Below are 22155 nucleotides of genomic sequence, written 5' to 3'. Positions count from 1 at the left end.
TCATGGTAGCAGGCATCGCCAGATGGGACTTGTAGTCCCATCGGACGATGCTTGCACAGACCCCCGGACATCAGCACAGCCCCCCCGGCAGGCCGGCACAGCCCCCCGGCAGGCCGGTACAGACCCCCACAGGGTGCACAGCCCCCCGGCAGGCCGGCACAGCCCCCCGGCAGGCCGGTACAGACCCCCACAGGGTGCACAGACCACCGGCAGGCCGGCACAGCCCCCCGGCAGGCCGGTACAGACCCCGGGCAGTCCACACAGCCCCCCGGCAGGCCGGCAGAGACCCCCGGAAGGCCCGAAATGACGGCGCATCATGATGCGCACACACCGCGCATCATGATGACGTCAGGCTGTCAATCAACTTTGAACTTCCGATTCCGATGCCGACTTCCGATATTGAAAAAATATCGGAAGTCGGTATCGGAATTCCGATACTGCAAGTATCGGCCGATGCCCGATACTTGCGGTATCGGAATGCTCAACACTACTTATTATGTAGGAAAAATCCACCACAGAACTGAAAATGTGCAGTTAGTTCATATGGAAGATGAAAATTATAAGAAAAATAAAAGCAGCTCGGTGACTGTCATATTTCTTCCTGGATTTCAGGAATTTCATAATTTAAGAATTTTCCTGTTTCTTATTTTGCTGGTCATCTTCTGTGTGACTGTATGTGGAAACCTCCTGATCATTCTGGTGGTGTCCTGCAGCCGATCGCGCCACTCTCCCATGTACTTCTTCCTCACACAACTCTCCTTCTCGGATATTCTACTCTCTACCACCATCGTACCCAACATGCTCCCCATTGTGTTGTATGAGGGAAGTTCTGTGTCTCTTATCGGATGTTTGACACAATTTTACTTTTTTTCAATCTCAGAGATATTAGAAACTCTCATTTTGACCGTGATGTCCTATGACCGGTATCAGGCCATCTGTCACCCTCTACATTACACCTCAGTCATGGACCTCTCATTTTGTCTGAGGTCCGTTTTGCTCTTTTGGCTGATCATTTTGGTAGTAATCTTGACTCTTTCACTAACTATGAGTTATTTCTGGTTCTGTGGACCAAACATCATTGACCATTTCTTCTGTGATAGAGACCCGATTCTTGAGCTTTCCTGCACAGATACTTTTATAATAATGGCAGAAAGTATAGTTTTTATGATACCTCTAGCAATCTGTCCATTTACTGTGATTATTGTCTCGTATATCTATATTATCTCCACCATACTGAAGATCCCCTCTACAACGGGGAGGCAGAAGACCTTCTCCACCTGCAGCTCTCACCTGGCCGTTGTTTTTATCTATTATGGATCAACAATTACTGCTTATTTATTTCCAAATATGGTTAAAGCAAAGAAGATCCTCTCCCTATTGTACACGGTAGTCACACCACTTCTTAATCCTATTATATACAGCCTTAATAATAGGGATATCACACAGTCTTTTACAAACCTCCTGAGTAAAATGACTACCACATTTCCTAAGTTGTCTGTAAAGTTCAAATAATTCTAGATAATAAACAGTTTGAAGTTAGTGGCAGGATTTGCTTTTAGTTTCCTATGTTCCTTTGTTTGTATATCCTTTGTTTAGTTTTGGTTTTTGGCTTTTTCTTAATGGCCTTCAGCTTGATGCCATGGTGACTTGACGGATGAACGATTTGTAGAGAGATTGATCTTGAGCAAGCCTAGATAGGTCCACCAGGCTCTTCTCAGCGATTATTTTATTAGTATCAAGTCATCGGGTTGCTAGTTTCCCTTCTAGCCTCATCCTCTCTATTCTTCCGACCATGATGTCCTTCTCTAGTGATTGATCTCCTCATATGATGTGTCCAAAGTAGGCAAGTCGTAGCTTGGTGATCTTTGCTTCGAGTGACATGTCTGGCTTGATTTGTTCAAAAATTGATTTGTTGGTTCCTCTTGCCATTCATGGTATGGATAGCATCCTTCTCCAGAACCACATTTCGAAGGCATCAATTGTTCTTCTATCTGGTTTCTTTATTGTGATCTTTGTTACAAGCTGCTTTATTAACTGTTAGTAGAGGGATCTGTCATTTTAATTAAAGGGCATCTGTCACCCTTTTTTTGCCTATCAGCTGCCGGCATTGACATCAGGGGCTTATCTACAGCATTCTATAATGCATTCTGTAATGCTGTAGATAAGCCCCCGATGAAACCTGAAAGATAAGAAAAACACATTAGATTATACTCAGAGGAGGGGCAGTTCGGTCTGATGGGTGTCGCGGTCCAGTCTGGCACCTCCCATCTTCATACAATGCCGTCCTCTTCTTCCCTTCCTGTTGTGGCTCCAGCCCAGGTGCAGAATACTGCAGAGCGCAGGTGCCAGACCTCTCCCGACGCCTGCGCACTGTGACACCCATCGGACCGGACCGCCCCCTCCGGTGAGTATAATCTAACGTGTTTTTCTTATCTTTCAGGTTACATCGGAGGCTTATCTACAGCATTACAGAATGCTGTAGATAAGCCCCTGATGTCAATGCCGGCAGCTGATAGGCAAAAAAAGGGTGACAGATTCCCTTTAAACAATTTGTATTGAAGATATACCAATAAAAATATTGTCACATTGTTATGCTCCAACAGGATATTTAAGTCCAAGTAAATTTTAAAAGGAACCTCTTATTTCGTTCTTGCTGCGTGAATTAGGCACTGGCTATTTTATTGCTACAATGTATGTTTTACTGAAGTATTTCAGAGTAAGGCTATGTTCACACGTTGCCTTTTGGCTGCATTTTTTAATGCTAATTAAAGGCTGCTTTTCACAGTACCATCACTAGCTATAAGATTTCAGAAATCTCATGCACACACATTGTTCTTTTTTTCCTGACTGAGATCTACAACATGTTACTTCTTTCAGCGTTTTTACAGCTTTTGATCTTCCATAGGAAGCAATGAGTAAGTGCAGAAAACAGCAAAGAATGTTGAAGTCAGTTTTTGCTGCATTTTTTGTAAAAAAAAAAAGCATGTACAGCAGGATGTCAAAAGTATTTAATTTTGTGATTTTCTCAAATTTAAACTAAAATGTCTTTTTCTCCTGAGAATAGCAGTTAGGATTAGTAAAACGTAATTAAATTAGTGATGTGTTTAAGTAAGCAACTGACTGAGCAATTCAGTGGCAGATCAGTGTTTAAAAGTAGCCATTGCCTGACCAATGTGTGAACTGACACAGTACCTGAGAAATAGAGATGAGCCAATGTGCTCGGGGATACTCTGATATGCCTGTAGTTTCTGGGTGCTCAGGTAGCAGGAGCCTGTAGTCTAGCACTGGCCAATTTCCCAGAACCACCAATGCCCAAACCCAGGCTGCAGCCTTTACTATTGTGGTTCTTGTTTCTGCACATGGGAGAGTCAAGATCCAGGAACTGGTGAGCAGACTGTGAGGCCTAGGCTGGTCAGAAGGACAAGGGCTGGAGAAATGCTATTGGGCCTGCTAGTTGCAAGATACCCAGAGTTGGTACCCATGGGGAGGTTGTTACTTATGACCGGCATGGTAGAAGGGGACCATCGAAAAGTTTGGGACCCATCATCACATCTTGTTCATCAAGCAGGAAGTAGAGAAGGAACACTTGCATTGAAAGCTGCAATAGCTGACAGCTGGACCCAAGGTTACATTCCTCAAAATGGAGGAGAAGCATTGCTATTATGTGGTGGACATGATCAAAGAAGAAAATGAGCAGGATGAACCCTTCTTGAGAAATGAATGGGCATTGGAAAGGCTCACTGAGGTGGCTTGAGTTGGGGCAATTTTCACCCCTGAGATATTGTACTATCCTATTGGTTCCCAATCTCCTATGTGGCAGCAGGCGATGGTGCAGGTGACAGAGGGGGCTGTCGTCAATATCTATATGTCAGGAGCTTTGGCACAACCCAAAGCCAGGTCACTTACAGCCTAGGCACCTGGGAATTGGGATCATTGAAGCAGGTGAAGGCAGTCCCTCCAGTCTCCCGATGAAGGAATTGAAGAAGCAGACATCTGAAGAGGATTAATGTATTACATTCCTTATAATTCTTTCCTGGCTTTGCACTTTCTAAAAAAACCTTTATAAGTGTAGGAAAACAGCAACTACAATTTAAAAATATTTGAATGAGGCCATCCACTTGTTACCTTTCATTGGTCTATGGATGACCCTCCTTATCATTTTCTCTTTGCTTTGCACTTTCTGCAAAGCCTTTATGAGAGTAGAAAAACACATTCAAAATATTTATGCGCAAAAAAATGTTCTTACTTCAATTAGTTATCCACACAGCTGAAACCCGATATTGTTACATTACAGTAGTATGTAAAACTCCAAAAAAGCATTGAAATTTGTTTCTGTATCCACAGAGTATTATGTGCTTTCTGCTATATTTCAGTGGCATTTAATCCTACAAAAAAGCAGTCAAAAATGTTTTGGTATTATATTGCTCATCCATATTGTATTGAATACTCTGGGGTACATTTCGGTGGTATACAACCTTCCAAATAGGTGTTCAAAAATGTATCTGGATTCAATTACTTATACATAGAGTATTACTTAAATTCTGTTACATTTTCAAAAAAAGCATACCATTTTTTTTCTGCATTCAATTACTCATCTATATACTATTACTTGCTCTGGGGTACACTATGGTGGTGTGGAAAACTCCTAAAAAGCAATCTTAAATGTATTTGGATTCATATACTCAAACATAGAGTATTATGTGCTTTCAGTTACATTTTGTTGGTATGTAACATTGCAAAAAAGAGTTCAACATTTTTTCTTTATTAAATTACTCAACTCTATACTATTATGTGCTCTAGGGTGCATTTCTGTGGTATACAACTATCCAAAAAAGTGTTCAAAGATTTGTACATATTCAATGAGAACCATAGAGCATTATGTGCCTTTTGTAACATTTTGTTGGCATATAAGACTACAAAAAAAATTTCTGGTTTCAATTAAAGAAAATTTCAAAATTTGAGAGTTCTCAGTGGTTAAGACCTTGTAATGGCTAACTGAAAAAGTTGAAACAAATTGCAAACTTCCAAGACTACTCAGATCTCTTCATCTGACATCTATATCAACTAAGAAATGTGCTCCTCAGACCTTTTGGGGGAATTACAATCTGACCAGACCTCAATCAATGGACATTAAACATTCACACTGTCCAATGTTCCAGTGTTTACAGCTACAACTGTTTATCCCTCTTCCAAAATAATAGTTCTGCTTTCCAGTATCTTCTGTATCTGCATCTTTCCTGTATCAAACTGGATTCAATTAGTCATCCATACAGTATTTGGTGCTTTCTGTGACATTTTGCTTGTACACACATGGTCAAAATTGTTGGTAACCATCGTTTAATGACAGTAAACCCACAATTGTCACATAAATATTATTATTATTATTTATTGTTATAGCGCCATTTATTCCATGGCACTTTACATGTGAGGAGGGGTATACATAATAACAAGTACAGTAATCTAAAACAATACAAGTCACAACTGGTACAGAAGGAGAGAGAGGAGCCTGCCCTCTAGGGCTCATAATCTACAAATAACTTGTATCTGAAAAAAGTAATAACACCGTATATACTTGTGTATAAGCCTACCCGTGTATAAGCCGACCCCACTAAATTTGCCACAAAGAACTGTGAAAACTTATTGACTCGCATATAAGCCTAGAGCGGAAAATGCAGCAGCTACTGGTAAATTTCAAAAATAAAATTAGATACTAATAAAGTAAAATTAATTAAGACATCAGTAGGTTAAATGTTTTTGAATATCCATATTGAATCAGGAGCTCCATATAATACTCCATACAGTTCATGATGGCCCCATAAGATGCTCCATACAAAATACACCCCATATAATGCTGCACAAAGGTTAATAATGGCCCCATAAGATGCTCCATAGAATATGCCCCATATGCTGCCCCATAAAGGTTATGGCCCAATAAGATGCTCCATAGAATATGCCCCCATATAATGCTCCATACAGTTCATGATGGCCCCATAAGATGCTCCATACAAAATACGCCACATATAATGCTGAACAAAGGTTAATAATTCCCCATAAGATGCTTCATAGAATAATATGCCCCATATGCTGCCCCATAAAGGTTATGGCCCCATAAGATATTCCATAGATTATGCTCCATAGATTATGCCCCCATAAAATGCTCCACAGATTATGCCCCATAAGATGCTCCATAGATTGTGCCCCCATAAGATGCACCATAGATTATGCCCCATAAGATGCACCATAGATTATGCCCCAATAAGATGCTCCATAGATTATGCCCCCATAATATGCTCCATAGATTATGCCCCCATATGCTGCTCCATAGATTATGCCCCCTTATGCTGCTTCATAGTTTAGGCCCCTATATGCTGCTCCATTGTTTGTGCCCCCATATGCTGCTCCATAGTTTATGCCCCCATATGCTGCTCCATAGTTTATGCCCCCATATATTGCTGCTCCATAATTATGCCCCCATATATTGCTGCTCCACAGACTATGCCCCCATATGCTGCTCCATAATTATGCCCCCATATATTGCTGCTCCATATATTATGCCCCCATATGCTGCTCCATAGTTTATGCCCCCATATGCTGCTCCATAATTATGCCCCCACATATTGCTGCTCCATAATTATGCCCCCATATATTGCTGCTCCATAGATTAAGCTCCAATATATTGCTGCTCCATAATTATGCCCCCATATATTGCTGCTGCTGCAAGTAAAAAAAATCATACTCACCTCTCATCGCTGGGGGCCCGATGCCGATGTCCTGAGCAGGCGGTGACAGGTTGGGCGGAAAATCTCGGCTTATATGTGAGTATATATGGTAAATAAAAAATCTATGAAAATGATCAAATGAAAGTCAGACATTTCTTTTCAACCATGCTTAAACAGAATTTATTAAAAAATAAAACCCATGAAATAGGTCTAGACAGAAATTATAGTACCCTTAACTTAATATATTGCTGCACAACCTTTTGAGGCAATCACTGCAATCAAACGATTCCTGTAACTGTCAATGAGGCTTCTGAACCTCTCTACAGGTATTTTGGACAACTCTCCAAAAGCAAAGTGCTCCGGTTGTCTCGTGTTTGAAGGTTGCCATTTCCAGATGGCATGTTTCAGCTCTTTCCAAAGATGCTCAATAGGATTTAGGTCAGGGCTCATAGAAGGCCACTTCAGAATAGTCCAATGTTTTCCTCTTAGCCATTCTTGGGTGTTTTCAGCTGCGTATTTTGGGTCATTATACTGTTGCAAGACCCATGACCCGCGACTGAGACCAAGCTTTCTGACACTGGGCAGCACATTTCTCTCTAGAATCCCTTGATAATCTTGAGATTTCATTGTACCCTGCATAGATTCTAGACACCCTGTGCCAGATGCAGCTAAGCAGCCACAAAACATAACAGAGCCTCCTCCGTGTTTCACAGTAGGGACAATGTTCTTTTCTTGATATGCTTCATTTTTCCATCTGTGAACATAGAGCTGATGTGCCTTGCCAAAAAGTTCCATTTTTGTCTCATCTGTCCATAGGACATTCTCCCAGAAGCTTTGTGTCTTATCAACATGTAGTTTGGCAAATTCCAGTCTGGCTTTTTTATGATGTTTTTCCAACAATGGTGTCCTCCTTGGTCGTCTCCCATGAAGTCCACTTTGGCTCACACAAAGACGGATGGTGCAATGTGACACTGATGCTCCTTGAGCTTGAAATCCACCTTTAATCTGTTTAGAAGTTTTTCTGGGCTCTTTTTTTGTTAGCATTCGTATTATCCGGCTCTTTGACTTGTCATCAGTTTTCCTCCTGCAGCCACGTCCAGGGAGGTTGGCTACAGTACCATGGAGCTTACATTTCTGAAAAATATGTGCAGCTGTAGTCACAGGAACATCGAGCTGCTTGGAGATGGTCTTATAACGTTTACCTGTAACATGGTTGTCTATAATTTTCTTTCTAATCTCCTGAGACAACTCTTTCCTTCGCTTCCTCTGGTCCAAGGTGAGTGTGATACACACCATGTCACCACACAGCACAGTGAGTATCTGTAGCCTCTATACCGGTCACTCACTGATTCCAGGATTGTAGACACCTGTGATGCTAATTAGTGGACACATCCTGATTTAACACGTACCTTTGTCACATTATTTTCAGAGGTTCCATCATTTCTGTTCAAGCCTATTTCATGAGTTTTATTTATTTTTTTTAATTCTGTGGAAACATAGTTGAAAAGCATAGTCTAAATTTCATTTGTTCATTTTCATAGATTTTTTTATTCATTATTACTTTTGTCAGATTCAAGTTATTTCTGTCACCATTGTGGGTTTTTTTGTCATTATGTCATTAAGCGAGGGGTACCAACAATTTTGGCCACATGTGTACATAAGACTCCAAAAAAAGTTGGATTTTTTTTTTCCGGGTACAATTAGTTATCCATAGAGTATTATGTGCTGAATGGGAGGAGACACAGATTAGATATTAGAAAAAACTTTTTGACAGTTAGAGTGATCAATGAGTGGAACAGGCTGCCACGAGAAGTGGTGAGTTCTCCTTCAATGGAAGTCTTCAAACAGAGGCTGGACAGACATCTGACTGGGATGATTTAGCGAATCCTGCTTTGAGCAGGGGGTTGGACCAGATGGCCCAGGAGGTCCCTTCCAACTCTACGATTCTATGATTCTATGATTCTATGATTCTATGATTCTGTTATATTTAAGTGGTGTAGACCACTCCAAACAAGTGCTGAAAATGTTTCTGGATTTTATTAGTCATGCATAGAGTATTAAGTGCATTCTGTGACATTTAGGGGGTGTATAAGTCTCTAACAAAAAGTTGATAAATTTCTCTGGATTCAGTTAGTCATTCATATAGTATTTGGTGCTTTCTATTACATTTTGAAGGTATATAAGACTCCAAAAAAGGACTTAAAATTTGTATGTTTTCAATTAGTCATCCATATAAAATATGGTGCTTTCTGTGACATTTCATTGGTATGTCTAACTTCAAAAAGCATTGAAAAATTTGTCTCGATTAAATTTATCATCCATATAGTATTAGGTGCTTTCTAGAGTTGAGCGAAACAGGTCGGTCAATTTCAAAAATCGCCGACTTTCGCCAAAGTTGGGTTTCATGAAACGAAACCTGACCATAGCGTGAGGTCAGCCATGATGTCGGCGACCCGAGCGACAAAGTCACGTTTCAAATGATGCTTCCAGCGCCTATTTTCAGCCAATGATGGAGGACGCACACTGTGGGCAACGCGATGACATAGGCAGCGGCCAACACCATCTTAGAGAAGGGCATTGATGTGACTGGCTGGCTTTGTGTGGCATCACAGTGGGTATAAAAGCTGTGAAAGCCGACCGCCATCTTACTTCTGCCGATCTTACAATAGGGAGTGGTGCTGCTGCGGCTGCTGCTGAATAGGGAGAGCGTTAGACAGGGAAGAAGAAATAAAAAACTGCTTCTGCTGATAGCGCTTTTCACTGTACAGTTAGTGTGCAGGGGAGGATTTTTGTTGTGTGCAGCAGCGCTGGTGGTGATTAGGCTGCCTTTTAAGGCTACCTGCTAGCTGCATTGCTGTGTGCACACTGCTGTTCAAACTGCTTTTTTCAAAGCACTCCAACTTTTATTATTTTGTCCTGGTAAGTTACTGAGCGTTCATTTTTTCACACACCATCTAGCGGTATACGCTCCTCACACACTACCGTGTACCGGCTGGTATCATGGACAAATAGAAGCTATCTGGGTGTGACTCTGGAAGAAAAAGCCGAGGAGTTTGTCCGTTTTTCCAGACCTACACCTTAGAGTTGTGTCCGTTTTTCAAACAGTTTCATTTATCTGCTGTTTGATTACAGTCAAAACTAGACAGAGACAGCTTGTGTCAGTCCATATACAAATACACAGAGCTTGACAATTTTCCATACAGACACCGTCTAGCGGTGTACGCTCCTCACACACTACCGTGTACCGGCTGGTATCATGGACAAATAGAAGCTATCTGGATGTGACTCTGGAAGAAAAAGACGCGGAGTTCAGGCTCGGTCTGGCCTGGCGGGGTACCGGGTAAATACCTGGTGGGCCCCGAGGGTCGCCGGGGGCCCTTTAAATTTCCTGCCCCTTTAAATATTTAGGGGCCGGGCCCTTTTAAGAGCGCGCGTGCACATACCTAATCTTGCCTTTGCGCGCACCACGCACGGTTGGGCGGCGGCCCCCTTGCTGGCTGTCTCCGGCGGCGGCGGCTCCTGAGTGTCTGATGAGTCACTCTCCTGGCCGCCGCGTGACCATGCTGCAGTGCAGTGGTTTGCGTGGCGCCACGCCCTGTTCTTGATGGGCTGTGAGTCACCTCCCCGTGCTCTTTCCTCTTCTGTAGCTGGCTGCTGCCTGGCTAATAGCAGCGCCAGTACACAGAACAGAAGAGGGCGTCGCTGGTGCCGCTCATCCTGCTGCTCCCCCTCCTGGTCCTGTGTGTTACAGACAGTGTACACAGGCAGCCCTGGCTGAGCCCTCCGGTCCGTGGGTCCGGCGGTGAGTGTATAAAATAGCAGGGGAAGGGGTCCATGGGACACTAGGGGAAACAGACAGTCACAGACTAGTCTAAAGTCCTCGGCTGATGGCTCGCTGTGTGGTGGTGGGTGGTGGTGGTGGACCCTCTGCCGGCTGTGTGGTGGTGAGTGGTGGTGGTGGACTCTCTGCCGGGCTCCCTGACTCCTGCTGCCCTGCAGCCTGCCCAGTGCCGCATCCAACGTCCTCCTCCTCAGTCATGCCGCTCTGCCGGCTCCCAACTACCGCTGTCCTGCAGTGCCGGACAGTGCTGGCCCGGCTGTGTGGTGGTGGTGTTGTGTGCTCTCTGCCGGGCTCCCTGTCTGACTCCTGCAGCCCTGTGGCCTACTCAGTGTGTCCAGTGTCCTCCTCCTCGGTCATATAGCTCTGCTGGCTCCCGACTACCGCTGTCCTGCAGTGCCGGAGAGTGCCGGCCCGGCTGTGTGGTGGTGGTGTTGTGTGCTCTCTGCCGGGCTCCCTGTCTGACTACTGCAGCCCTGCGGCCTGCTCAGTGTGTCCAGTGTCCTCCTCCTCATTCATGTAGCTCTGCCGGCTCCTGACTACCGCTTTTCTGCCGTGCTGGACAGGCTGAGTGGTGGTGGTGTTGTGTGCTCTCTGCCGGGCACCCTGTCTGACTCCTGCAGCACTGCGGACTGCCCAGTGCGTCCAGTGTCCTCCTCGGTCATGCAGCTCGACCGACTCCCGACTACTGCTGTCCTGCAATGCCTGCCCGGCTGTGTGGTGGTGTTGTGTGCTCTCTGCCGGACTCCCTGTCTGACTCCTGCAGCCCTGCGGCCTGCTCAGTGCATCCAGTGTCCTCCTCCTCGGTAATGCAGCTCTGACAGCTCCCGACTACCGCTGTCCTGCAGTGCCAGCCCGGCTGTGTGGTGGTGGTGTTGTGTGCTCTCTGCCGGGCTCCCTGTCTGACTGCTGCAGCGCTGCGGCCTGCTCAGTGCATCCAGTGTCCTCCTCCTCCGTCATGTAGCTCTGCCGGCTCCCAACTACCGCTGTCCTGCAGTGCCGGACAGTGCCGGGCCGGCTGTGTGGTGGTGGTGGTGTTGTGTGCTCTCTGCCGGGCTCCCTGTCTTACTCCTGCAGCCCTGCTGCCTGCTCAGTGTGTCCAGTGTCCTCCTCCTCGGTCATGCAGCTCTGCCGGCTCCCGACTACCGCTGTCCTGCAGTGCCAGCCCGGCTGTGTGGAGGTGGTGGTATGTGCTCTCTGCTGGGCTCCCTGTCTGACTCCTGCACCCCTGCGGCCTGCCCAGTGCGTCCAGTGTCCTCCTCCTCGGTCACGCAGCTCGACCAGCTCCTGACTACCACTGTCCTGCAGTGCCGGCCCGGCTGTGTGGTGGTGGTGTGTGCTCTCTGCAGTCTGGGGGCCCCCACGGTGGTTACCTACGCAGTGTTTAATAGTATATATAATCTCAGCACCCTCCCTGGAAGCTGTGCTGGCTACCTGATGGGGCCACAATGAGAGGAAAAATAGGTTTCTGGGGGCTCCACGGTTGTCACCTACGCAGTTTAATAGTATATCATTCTCGTCACCATGCTCCCTGGAAGCTGTGCCGGAGCAGAGGAAGCCATAGTATGCTGCATGTAGGGACAGGGGGGCCATAATGTGCTTCATGGAGGAGCAGGGGGGGCCATAATGTGCTGCATGGAGGAGCAGGGGGGGCCATAATGTGCTGCATGGAGGAGCAGCGGGGCCATAATGTGCTGCAATGAGGAGCAGGGGGGCCATAATGTGCTGCATGGAGGCGCAGGGGGCCCATAATACTGTATGAAGGAGCATGTGCCCCAAAATACTGTATGGAGAATTACATGGGGCTCATAATACTGTATGGTGGACTATGAGGTGCCCATAATACTGTATGGTGGACAATGTGGTTGCACATAATACTGTATGGCGGACAATGTGGTTGCCTATAATACTGTATGGCGGACTATGTGGTTGCCCATAATACTGTATGGCGGACTATGTGGTTGCACATAATACTGTATGGCGGACTATGTGGTGCCCGTAATACTGTTTTTCAGACTGTGTGGGTGCTCATAATACTGCATGGAAGACTATGTGGTTTCCTATAATACTGCATGGTGGACTATGTGGTGCCCATAACACTGTATGGTGGACAATGTGGGTGCTCATAATACTGTATGGAGGAGTATGTGGTTGCCCATGATACTGTATGGTGAACTATGTGGTGCCCATAATACTGTATGCCAGACTATGAGGTGCCCAAAATACTGTATTGCGGACTATGTGGGTGCTCAAAATACTATGTGGCAGACTATGTGGTTTCCCATAATACTGTATGGTGGACTATGTGGTTGCCCAAAATACTGTATGGTGGACAATGTGGTTGCCCATAATACTGTATGGCGGACTATGTGGTTGCCCATAATACTGTATGGCGGACTTTGAGGTGCCCATAATACTGTATGGCAGACTATGAGGTGCCCATAATACTGTTTTTCGGACTATGTGGGTGTTCATAATACTGTATGGAAGACTATGTGGTTTCCTATAATACTGTTTGGCGGACTATGTGGTGCCCATAATACTGTATGGTGGAAAATGTGGTTGCCCATAATACTGTATGGCAGACTATGTGGTTGCCCTTAATACTGTATGGCGGACTATGTGGAGCGCATAATACTGTATGGCGGACTATGAGGTGCCCATAATACTGTTTTTCATACAATGTGGGTGCTCATAATACTGTATGGAAGACTATGTGGTTTCCCATAATACTGTATGGCGGACTATGTGGTTGTCCATAATGCTGTAAGGGGGACAATATGGTTGCCCAACATACTGTATGGTGGACAATGTGGTTGCCCATAATACTGTATGGCGGACTATGTGGTTGCCCATAATACTGTATGGTGGACTTTGAGGTGCCCATAATACTGTATGGCGGACTATGAGGTGCCCATAATACTGTATGGCGGACTATGTGGGTGCTCATAATACTGCATGGAAGACTATGTGGTTTGCTATAATACTATTTGGCAGACTATGTGGTGCCCATAATACTGCATGGCGCACTATGTGGTTGCTCATAATACTGTATGGTGGACAATGTGGTTGCCCATAATACCGTATGGCAGACTATGTGGTTGCCCTTAATACTGTATGGCGGACTATATGGAGTGCATAATACTGTATGGCGGACTATGAGGTGCCCATAATACTGTTTTTCGTACTATGTGGGTGCTCATAATACTTTATGGAAGACTATGTGGTTTCCCATAATACTGTATGGCGGACTATGTGGTTGCCCATAATACTGTATGGCGGACTTTGAGGTGCCCATAATACTGTATGGCGGACTATGAGGTGCCCATAATACTGTTTTTCGGACTATGTGGGTGCTCATAATACTGCATGGAAGACTATGTGGTTTCCTATAATACTATTTGGCAGACTATGTGGTGCCCATAATACTGCATGGCGCACTATGTGGTTGCTCATAATACTGTATGGTGGACAATGTGGTTGCCCATAATACCGTATGGCAGACTATGTGGTTGCCCTTAATACTGTATGGCGGACTATATGGAGTGCATAATACTGTATGGCGGACTATGAGGTGCCCATAATACTGTTTTTCGTACTATGTGGGTGCTCATAATACTGTATGGAAGACTATGTGGCTTCCCATAATACTGTATGGCGGACTATGTGGTTGTCCATAATGCTGTAAGGGGGACAATGTGGTTGCCCATATTACTGTATGGTGGACTATGTGGTGCCCATAATACTGTATGGCGGACTATGTGGTTGCCCTTAATATTGTATGGTGGACTATGTGCTGGCCATAATACTGTATGGCGAACTATGTGGTGCCCATAATATTGTATGGTGGACTATGTGGTTGCCCATAATATTGTATGGCGGACTATGTGGACCCAATCGGCAGAATGTGGAGCTTTTATCCCCATTAGACTGGAGTGGCATATCTGACTTGATCACTGATCCATTCATTCCCTCAGTGGGAGGTTTCCCCGCGATGAGTAATTCCAAAATTTCTGCTAGCACTCGACTTTCCATCTGTACTTGTATCCATGTAGTTTCCAGTAGCGGAGATTCTTGACTGGCTTACTGAGATTGAAATGTATGTGAAGATATAAAAGTACCACAACACTGTATACTGGTGTATTCTATGAATACCTTTCCCTTTTTCTACTTTTTTAATTCTGGTGTAATTCATAGTGAGCCTGTGAGTGTCTGTGTCTGACTCCAGAAGTATAGATGGAAATTTAACCCTAGACTGGACACACCTGGTATGTGCTGATACAGTACCTTGTTTAAAAAATTTGTATTAAGGTATCATCTGTAGGATAACCAACTATGGGGGGACCCTCTTCTTGCCGCAGACAAACACGAGACTGAGACAGAGTTTGTATTGAACAGGTCCGTTTTTAGTGCCCATCCTTCTGTCAACAACAGCAATTCACCACAGCCGTTTCACATTTCTCTGTACACAGGCCCCGGTACCTTCACTTCCTTTGTAACTATAATCGTGGCATCCTCTGTGGCTCTTCCACTGTGGCTGGCCTAGGCCCAACCACCACAGCGCTGCCCCAGTCTGAGCACACCATCCGTATGATAGCCCCAGGCCGTCTTTGTCTGCGGCTACTGTCCTCTGGGCCACCCCCCCGTGACCGCCTCAACTGTCAGTCGTCTCTGGAGCCTTTCCACTGTCTCTATTTCCTCAGCAGAACTTCCTCTTTACTGTGCTCCCTTCGCTGACTGACTCTTCCAGAACCTTCCCTCAGCCTTATATACTTCCAGTTCTGGTAACTCCGCCCACCACCACCTAACAGTTTGTCTGACCAATGGCAGTTATTCAGTCCCACTCCTACACTCTCCACTGCCCTCCAATGGGCATGCTAAAACACTGCACCCTTTCTCTTTATCTTAGCGGTTTCACACCTACACTGCGCTACACCTCTGCTTCTCACTACAGGCTGATTTGTCTGTCAGTCCACCTTCCCTACATCATCCATAGTGAGTGAGCATGTGTGGGTTACGCCTTCTATATATACGGTGAATCGGAGAAACAAATTTTTACACTATACTCGATACAGCTTATATCTTGTAATACAGTACCTTTGTTCGACATTTAGCATTACGGTCAAATCCATACTGTGCAAGCATCTGAGAGTGACTACGGGTCTATTTTTACAGAGATTTCAATTGTTCCCAAAAAAATATATACTTGCTATCTTGTTATCCAGGAACTTTTTTACAACATTTTTTATTATGGTCAAAACCAAACTGAGTGAGCGTCTGAGGGTGACTACGGAAATATATACCGATATTTTTAATTTGGCCAACACAGTATACAGCAGAACGCTTCTGATACAGTAACCTTTTAAGCTATTTAGATTCTGGTGTAATCCATAATGAGCCTGTAAACGTCTGTTACTCCGGCAATATATTTAGAAATTTAAGATTACTGTGTCGCCCTCCCAGGGCTGTGGGGTGCTCGGTACCGGGCCAGTCTCTCAAGGGGATTGTCACAGCAGCGGTGACCTGGTCCGTGGCCCTGGGCGCCCATGTAAAAGGGGTTGAGCTGGGAATAAAGTTTATAAGTGATTCGTGACGCCACCTGTGGTGTTCGGCAAGGGAGGTGTTAAGCCGACGCTGCAAGCAGATCCGCTGGGACAGATGGTGTAGTGCAGCAATGATGTTGTAGCCCTCCACAGGTAGGGATGTTGGTCCCAGGGCAGTGTAGCGGAATGTTTAGGAAGAGGGTGCAGTGTTTGGCACAGAGATGTAGCAGTGCTGAGGATGTTGCAGGAAGGAGGCAAGGACACAACAGGGTGCGGTTTCTTTACCTTTACTTGGCAAATGCAGTCCAGGGTCCTGGTTACAGATGGCACAGGAGCAGGCTAGCCTGGAAGCAACTCAGGGATCTCTCTCTATAAGATGGGTTGTGTAGTCTCCTTCCTAGCGCTGGCTTGAGGTACATGCAGTACTGTGTTACACTGAAGTCCCTCCTTCTTATCTTCTCTTCGAACTAACTACCTCATATGGCAAACAGCTGTAGCCCTCTATCTCTCTTGGCTCACCCGTCGCTGTTGTGCCTCCGAGTCTTAGTTGGGAATAGAGCATTTACAGCTTCCTATTCCTCTGGTTTCTGTTGCAGGACCTTCAGTATCCATACAACCGTGGAGACCAGGCTCCAGATCATGCGCTATCACTGGGAGGGAGCTCTCTATCCTCAGCTCAACCTCCAGCTTCTCTCCACACGTCTACACTCGTTGCCCTCTAACTCCTCATTTCCCTTCCTGGCCCTCAGAGAGCACTCTTCCCTCAATTCTGGTTCAGAGCTCCATCTGCTGGCCTGGAATGGGAACTGTGTTGCATGACATAGTTAACTGCTAGAGAGACCCTTCATTGCCTCCAAGCTTGACATCACCCTCCCTGGTGGAATCCAATGCCACTGTGGCGACCATACTCCTGGGGGCGCCACATTCCCCCCTAGAGAAAGTCTGTACTCCTGGACTGATAAAAGAAAACATGAATAACATATAAACATAATAAACAATTATAAATGTACAAAATTTTGAAAAATGAAAAATTATTAAAACCAAAAGCTCCAAAAAATAGTCCTATGATGATAAGTCCAAGCATCAATGTCCATGGTCCATTCCTGGGCAATTGAACAATTTAGAAGGGTAGTGACCACACACAGTCAAGTGGTCAAAATGTCCATAAAACAAACGGGAAAACTAAAAAAAAGGAAATTCTTACAGATCTGTAGGCACAAACTTGAACAGTTACATATATACACACAATTTCAACATTTACATCAACTTATCTATACACGATATCTGTTGGGCGGTATACCTTGTGTAGTATGGGTAGACCTGAGAAACTCTGGTGTGGTTAAACTGGGTAGTATCCTCCTATGGACTCTTAGTCTCACCATGGGTATGACAGATTCATCACTGGCAGGGCGAGGGTTCTCTGGCTCCACTGCTGGTATGGCATCTGCTACCTGAACTTCCTGATTTTCAGAGTTCTCATGAGTCACTTCTTCTTGTACTACCAGTTGGGGAAATGTCAACACTGGCACCACTATGGCATCATTTAGTTTAGTCTAATTTGCAGGGAATTCTCCAAGTATAGTGCTGACCTTTTCTTCTTCTAAGGGTTGGATGTTATTTTGTTCCTCCATTCTTTCTCTTAACTGGTCAGGGCATAATTTCAAATGATCCCGTAATACTGCTGCTGAGGTTTCTCCTCCATCTTTACTAATAAGGCACACCTTGGTATTGCATGTTTGTCATCCCCTGAAGAAGAAGTAGTCCTTACTTCGAAACGCGTTGGGAATAAATGATTAATCTTTCACCATAATTGGGATTCTGTATTTTGTCAAGCAGTGCATGGAAGTCCATAAATTATTTCCATAAGAATTGATCTTTACTAATAAGGCACACCTGGGTATTGTCAAAATTTGAGGATAGAATGGTGTAGGGTTCAGCCCATTGGTCATCCAATTTATGCAGTCTTCTTTTCCTCTTGAGGACTTGTTCTCCTGGTGACAAGGTGACTGCAGGTGCATATTGGTTGTAGTGCCTTTCTTGTTTTTGTCTTGCCTGAGCTAGACTCTTCTCCACACATTCTTGTACTCTACGGTACTGTTGTTGTCGTTCTGTATCCCAGTCAGCATCTGGTGATGTTACTTCAGGTGTCAGGACTCCCATATCCAAATCAATAGGCAGTTTACCAGGCCTCGCTCTCATTAGGTAGGCTGGAGTGCAGTTGGTGGAATTCACAGGAATGTGGTTGTAGAGGTCTACCAGATCTGGCAACTTTTCTGGCCACAGATTCCTCTCTTCCAAAGGCAAGGTCTTCAGCAGGTCAATCACCACCTGGTTCATCTTTTCACACATGCCATTGGTCTATGGATGGTACGGTGTTGTCATGATCTTCTTGCAACCGTACAAGTTACAAAATTCCTGGAACACTTCTGCCTCAAAAGCTTGACCTTGATCTGTAAGCACTCACTCAGGATATCCATGTGGTCTACAGAAGTGCTGTTGAAAGGCTCTGGCTGCTGTCCTGGCTGTTTGATCTTTGATAGGGACAACTACCAGGAATCTTGAATAGTGGTCCACGATGGTAAGCGTATAGATGTAGCCTGAGCTGCTTGGGACCAGCTTCACATGGTCTAGGGCGACCAACTCAAGTGGCTGTTTGGTTATTATTGGCTGTAGAGGAGCTCTCTGGCTGTTTCGATCCTTTCTGCGCTGGTTATATGGTCCATACTCTCAGCACCACTTTTCAATGGCTTTCCTCATACCAGCCCAGTAGAATCTCTCCCGGCGCAAGGCTTCCAACTTCTTCCATCCGAAGTGTCCAGCTCCATTGTGGTATGCTTCCAAGACCATTGATGCCTCTCTCTTTGGGACTACAATCCTGCCAGACCAGCTCGTGAGTGCGGGCATTGATACTCCTCCGACACAGCTTTCTTTCACAAATGAACAGCCGGCCTCTTTCCTTCCACAACTGCTGGGTTTCTTCAGGAGCATCCAACTCTGGGCTTGAGTCAGCTTGTGACAGTAGCTCCTTCACCATGCGGACTGCAGGGTCACTATCCTGCGTTTCTACCCAATCGTGATGGGGCAATGGATTTAGGGTGACCTCTTTCAAGCCAGACCACCTGTTTCTCACTCCTTGAACACGTTGGGCCGCAATTGGCAGGTGGAAGGGAGGTAACTCTATTTCTTCAAGAGCCTCAGGGTCTTCTCCTGCATCTGGCAGATTAGGCATTCTGGACAGCGCATCAGCATTGGCATTCTTGTGCCCTGCTCGGTACTTGATGGTAAACTCATAGTTAGACAGCTGAGCCATCCATCACTGCTCCAGTGCACCTAGTTTTGCAGTATCCAAGTGAGTCAACGGGTTGTTGCCCGTGAAGATAGTAAACTTGGCTGAAGCTAGGTAATGCTGGAATCTTTGAATCACAGCCCAAACTATGGCGAGGAACTCCAGCTTGAAGGAACTATAGTTGTCAGGGTTCCTTTCAGTGGGACGAAGCTTCCTGCTGGCGTAGGAGATCACCATTTCTTTGCCATTCTGTACCTGTTACAGTACTGCTCGAAGTCCCACGTTGCTGGCATCAGTATACAACACAAATGGTTTGTCATAATCTGGGTAGGCCAGAACTTCATCCCCTGTGAGAGCCATCTTCAGTCGAGTGAAGGATCTCTCCAACTCCTCAGTCCATTCAAAGGTGGAACTTTTCTGTTTGGCTTTCTTGGACTGTCCCACCAGAAGATTTTGCATAGGAGTGGCTATTTCAGTGAAGCCTTTGATGAACCTTCGGTAGTAGCCTACCAACCTGAGGAATTGGCGTACTTCATGGAGGTTGCTGGGCTTCGGCCAGTCCCGGATGACTGTGACTTTGTCAGGGTCTGGGGCCACACCTTCTGCACTCACTACATGACCGAGGTACTGTACCTTGGGTTTCAGGAGGTGGCATTTTGTGTCCTTTCCTATCTAGTTAGTTGGGCCCCATCGTTTGCTCTGCCTGTCTTTCTGTCTGTGTTTGTGTTTTCATCTGTTTTCACCGACAATACATGTTGGGGGCTGTCTATTGGTTTGGGGTCTGCTCTGGGGCAGTTTAGATTTCCCCTTTCTTTCTTTATGCTTATTTAGTTCTCTGGCTGTGAAGAGGCGTCTAGGACCACCGTAGGAATCCTCCAGGGCTACTGTTAGTTGTTGTGAATAGGATCAGGGGTCTGCAATCTGCTAGCTACCAACCTCTACGGTTTTCTGGACTTAGCTTGCATTTTTGTTTTTTCCTCCTCTGGTGACTCATTCATAACAGAATCACCAGCCATACCGCAGATTCTAGGGTACTCAATAGCAGGATAGAATTGTAAAAAAAAAAGTGTCAGAATTTTTTTTTTTTTAATGTATATCTTTTCCTCTTTTTCTCTGGGGCCGTAGGAGGAATTTTTTCTTAATGGAGATTAAACAATTGTCTGATCATGTGGAGCAGCTCGCTGCTGAAGTGCGGGGAATTTCTGCCTATCTTGCTCATTCACATGCTGCTGAACCAAAGATCCCTACTCCTGATGTGTTTTTTGGGGATCGGTCTAAATTTTTGAATTTTAAGAATAATTGTAAATTATTTTTTGCCTTGAAGCCTAGCTCATAGGGGAGCTCTGCGCAGCAGGTTAAAATTGTCATCTCTTTTCTACGCGGCGATCCCCAGGATTGGGCGTTTTCTTTGACACCTGATGATCCTATTCTAACTAATGTGGACGCATTTTTTCAAGCCTTGGGGTTGTTGTATGATGAACCTAATGCTATTGATCAAGCTGAAAAAGCCCTGTTGGCATTGAGCCAGGGTCAGGATTCTGCAGAGTTGTACTGTCAAAAATTCCGCAAGTGGGCGGTCCTTACAATCTGGAATAATGGTGCCTTGGCAGCTCTCTTTCGGAAGGGTTTGTCAGAAACCGTAAAAGATACTATGGTGGGATTTCCTGTTCCCTCTGGTCTTGACGATTCTATGTCATTAGCCATTCAGGTTGATCGGTGTTTACGTGAACGTAAAATTACACGAGAAATGTTGCCACCTGTTGAACAAATGTCTGAACCTATGCAATGTGATAGAGTTTTGTCTAGGGCGCAACGTCAGGAGTTCAGTAGGTGTAATAAGCTGTGTTTTTTCTGTGGAGATGCCTCTCATAATATTTCTGTCTGCCCTAAACGAGAGAAACGTTTTGCACACACATTTGCTGTGGGTGGTGTACAACCTAAGTTTCTTCTGGCAATTACTCTGATCTGCTCCCTGTCCACATTTTCCGCTAAGGCTTTTGTGGATTCAGGAGCGGCTCTGAACCTGATGGACTTGGATTTTGCTTAACGTTTTTGGTTTCCTATGACACCTCTGCGGACGCCTATCCCTTTGAGGGGTATTGATGCTACTCCTTTGGTGAAGAATAAACCTCAGGTTTGGACCCAGGTGGTAATGCGGGTCGCCCCAGACCATCAAGAAAATTGCAGATTTTTGGTGTTGCATAATTTGCATGATAGCATTGTTCTGGGGTTTCCCTGGCTGCAAATCCATAATCCAGTTTTGGATTGGAAATCTGTGTCTGTGGTGAGTTGGGGTTGTCAGTGTGCTCTTAGTGAGACTCCTGTTTTTTCCACCTCTCCCCAGTCACATGATGTTCCTGACTATTTGGCTGATTTTTATGATGTATTTAGTGAGAATAAGTCTGCGTTTTTGCCTCCTCATAGGAGTTATGACTGTGCAATTGAGCTGAGCCCTGGGTGTAAATTTCCCAAGGGTCAACTTTTCAATTTATCTGTACCCGAGCATGAGGCTATGCGATCTTATATTAAGGAGTCATTGGAGAAGGGTCATATTAGACCATCCTCTTCACCCTTGGGTGCTGTTTTTTTTTTCGTGGCCAAGAAAGATGGTTCATTAAGGCCTTGTATTGACTATCGTTCCCTCAACAAAATTACTGTTAAATATCAGTATCCGTTACCCCTGATTTCTGATCTATTCTCCAGAGTTAAAGGTGCTTGCTGGTTTACCAAGCTTGACCTCAGGGGGCGTATAATCTTATTCGCATTGAG

The 22155-nt window shown here is 45.2% G+C and overlaps 1 protein-coding gene across 1 annotated transcript; it reads left to right on the top strand.

Annotated features, from left to right (window-relative positions):
- Window positions 1–543: 543 nt before the first annotated feature.
- Window positions 544–1512, top strand: LOC141050150 (olfactory receptor 10A3-like). The gene has a single exon (XM_073546983.1). The coding sequence runs from the start codon at window positions 544–546 to the stop codon at window positions 1510–1512; it is 969 nt and encodes a 322-aa protein (XP_073403084.1).
- Window positions 1513–22155: the final 20643 nt, after the last annotated feature.

This window comes from Dendrobates tinctorius, unplaced genomic scaffold, assembly GCF_039654945.1.
Source record: "Dendrobates tinctorius isolate UK_male_01 unplaced genomic scaffold, ASM3965494v1 ptg000151l, whole genome shotgun sequence".
Taxonomy (NCBI): domain Eukaryota; kingdom Metazoa; phylum Chordata; class Amphibia; order Anura; family Dendrobatidae; genus Dendrobates; species Dendrobates tinctorius.
This window is presented reverse-complemented; position numbering and strand designations above follow the sequence as displayed.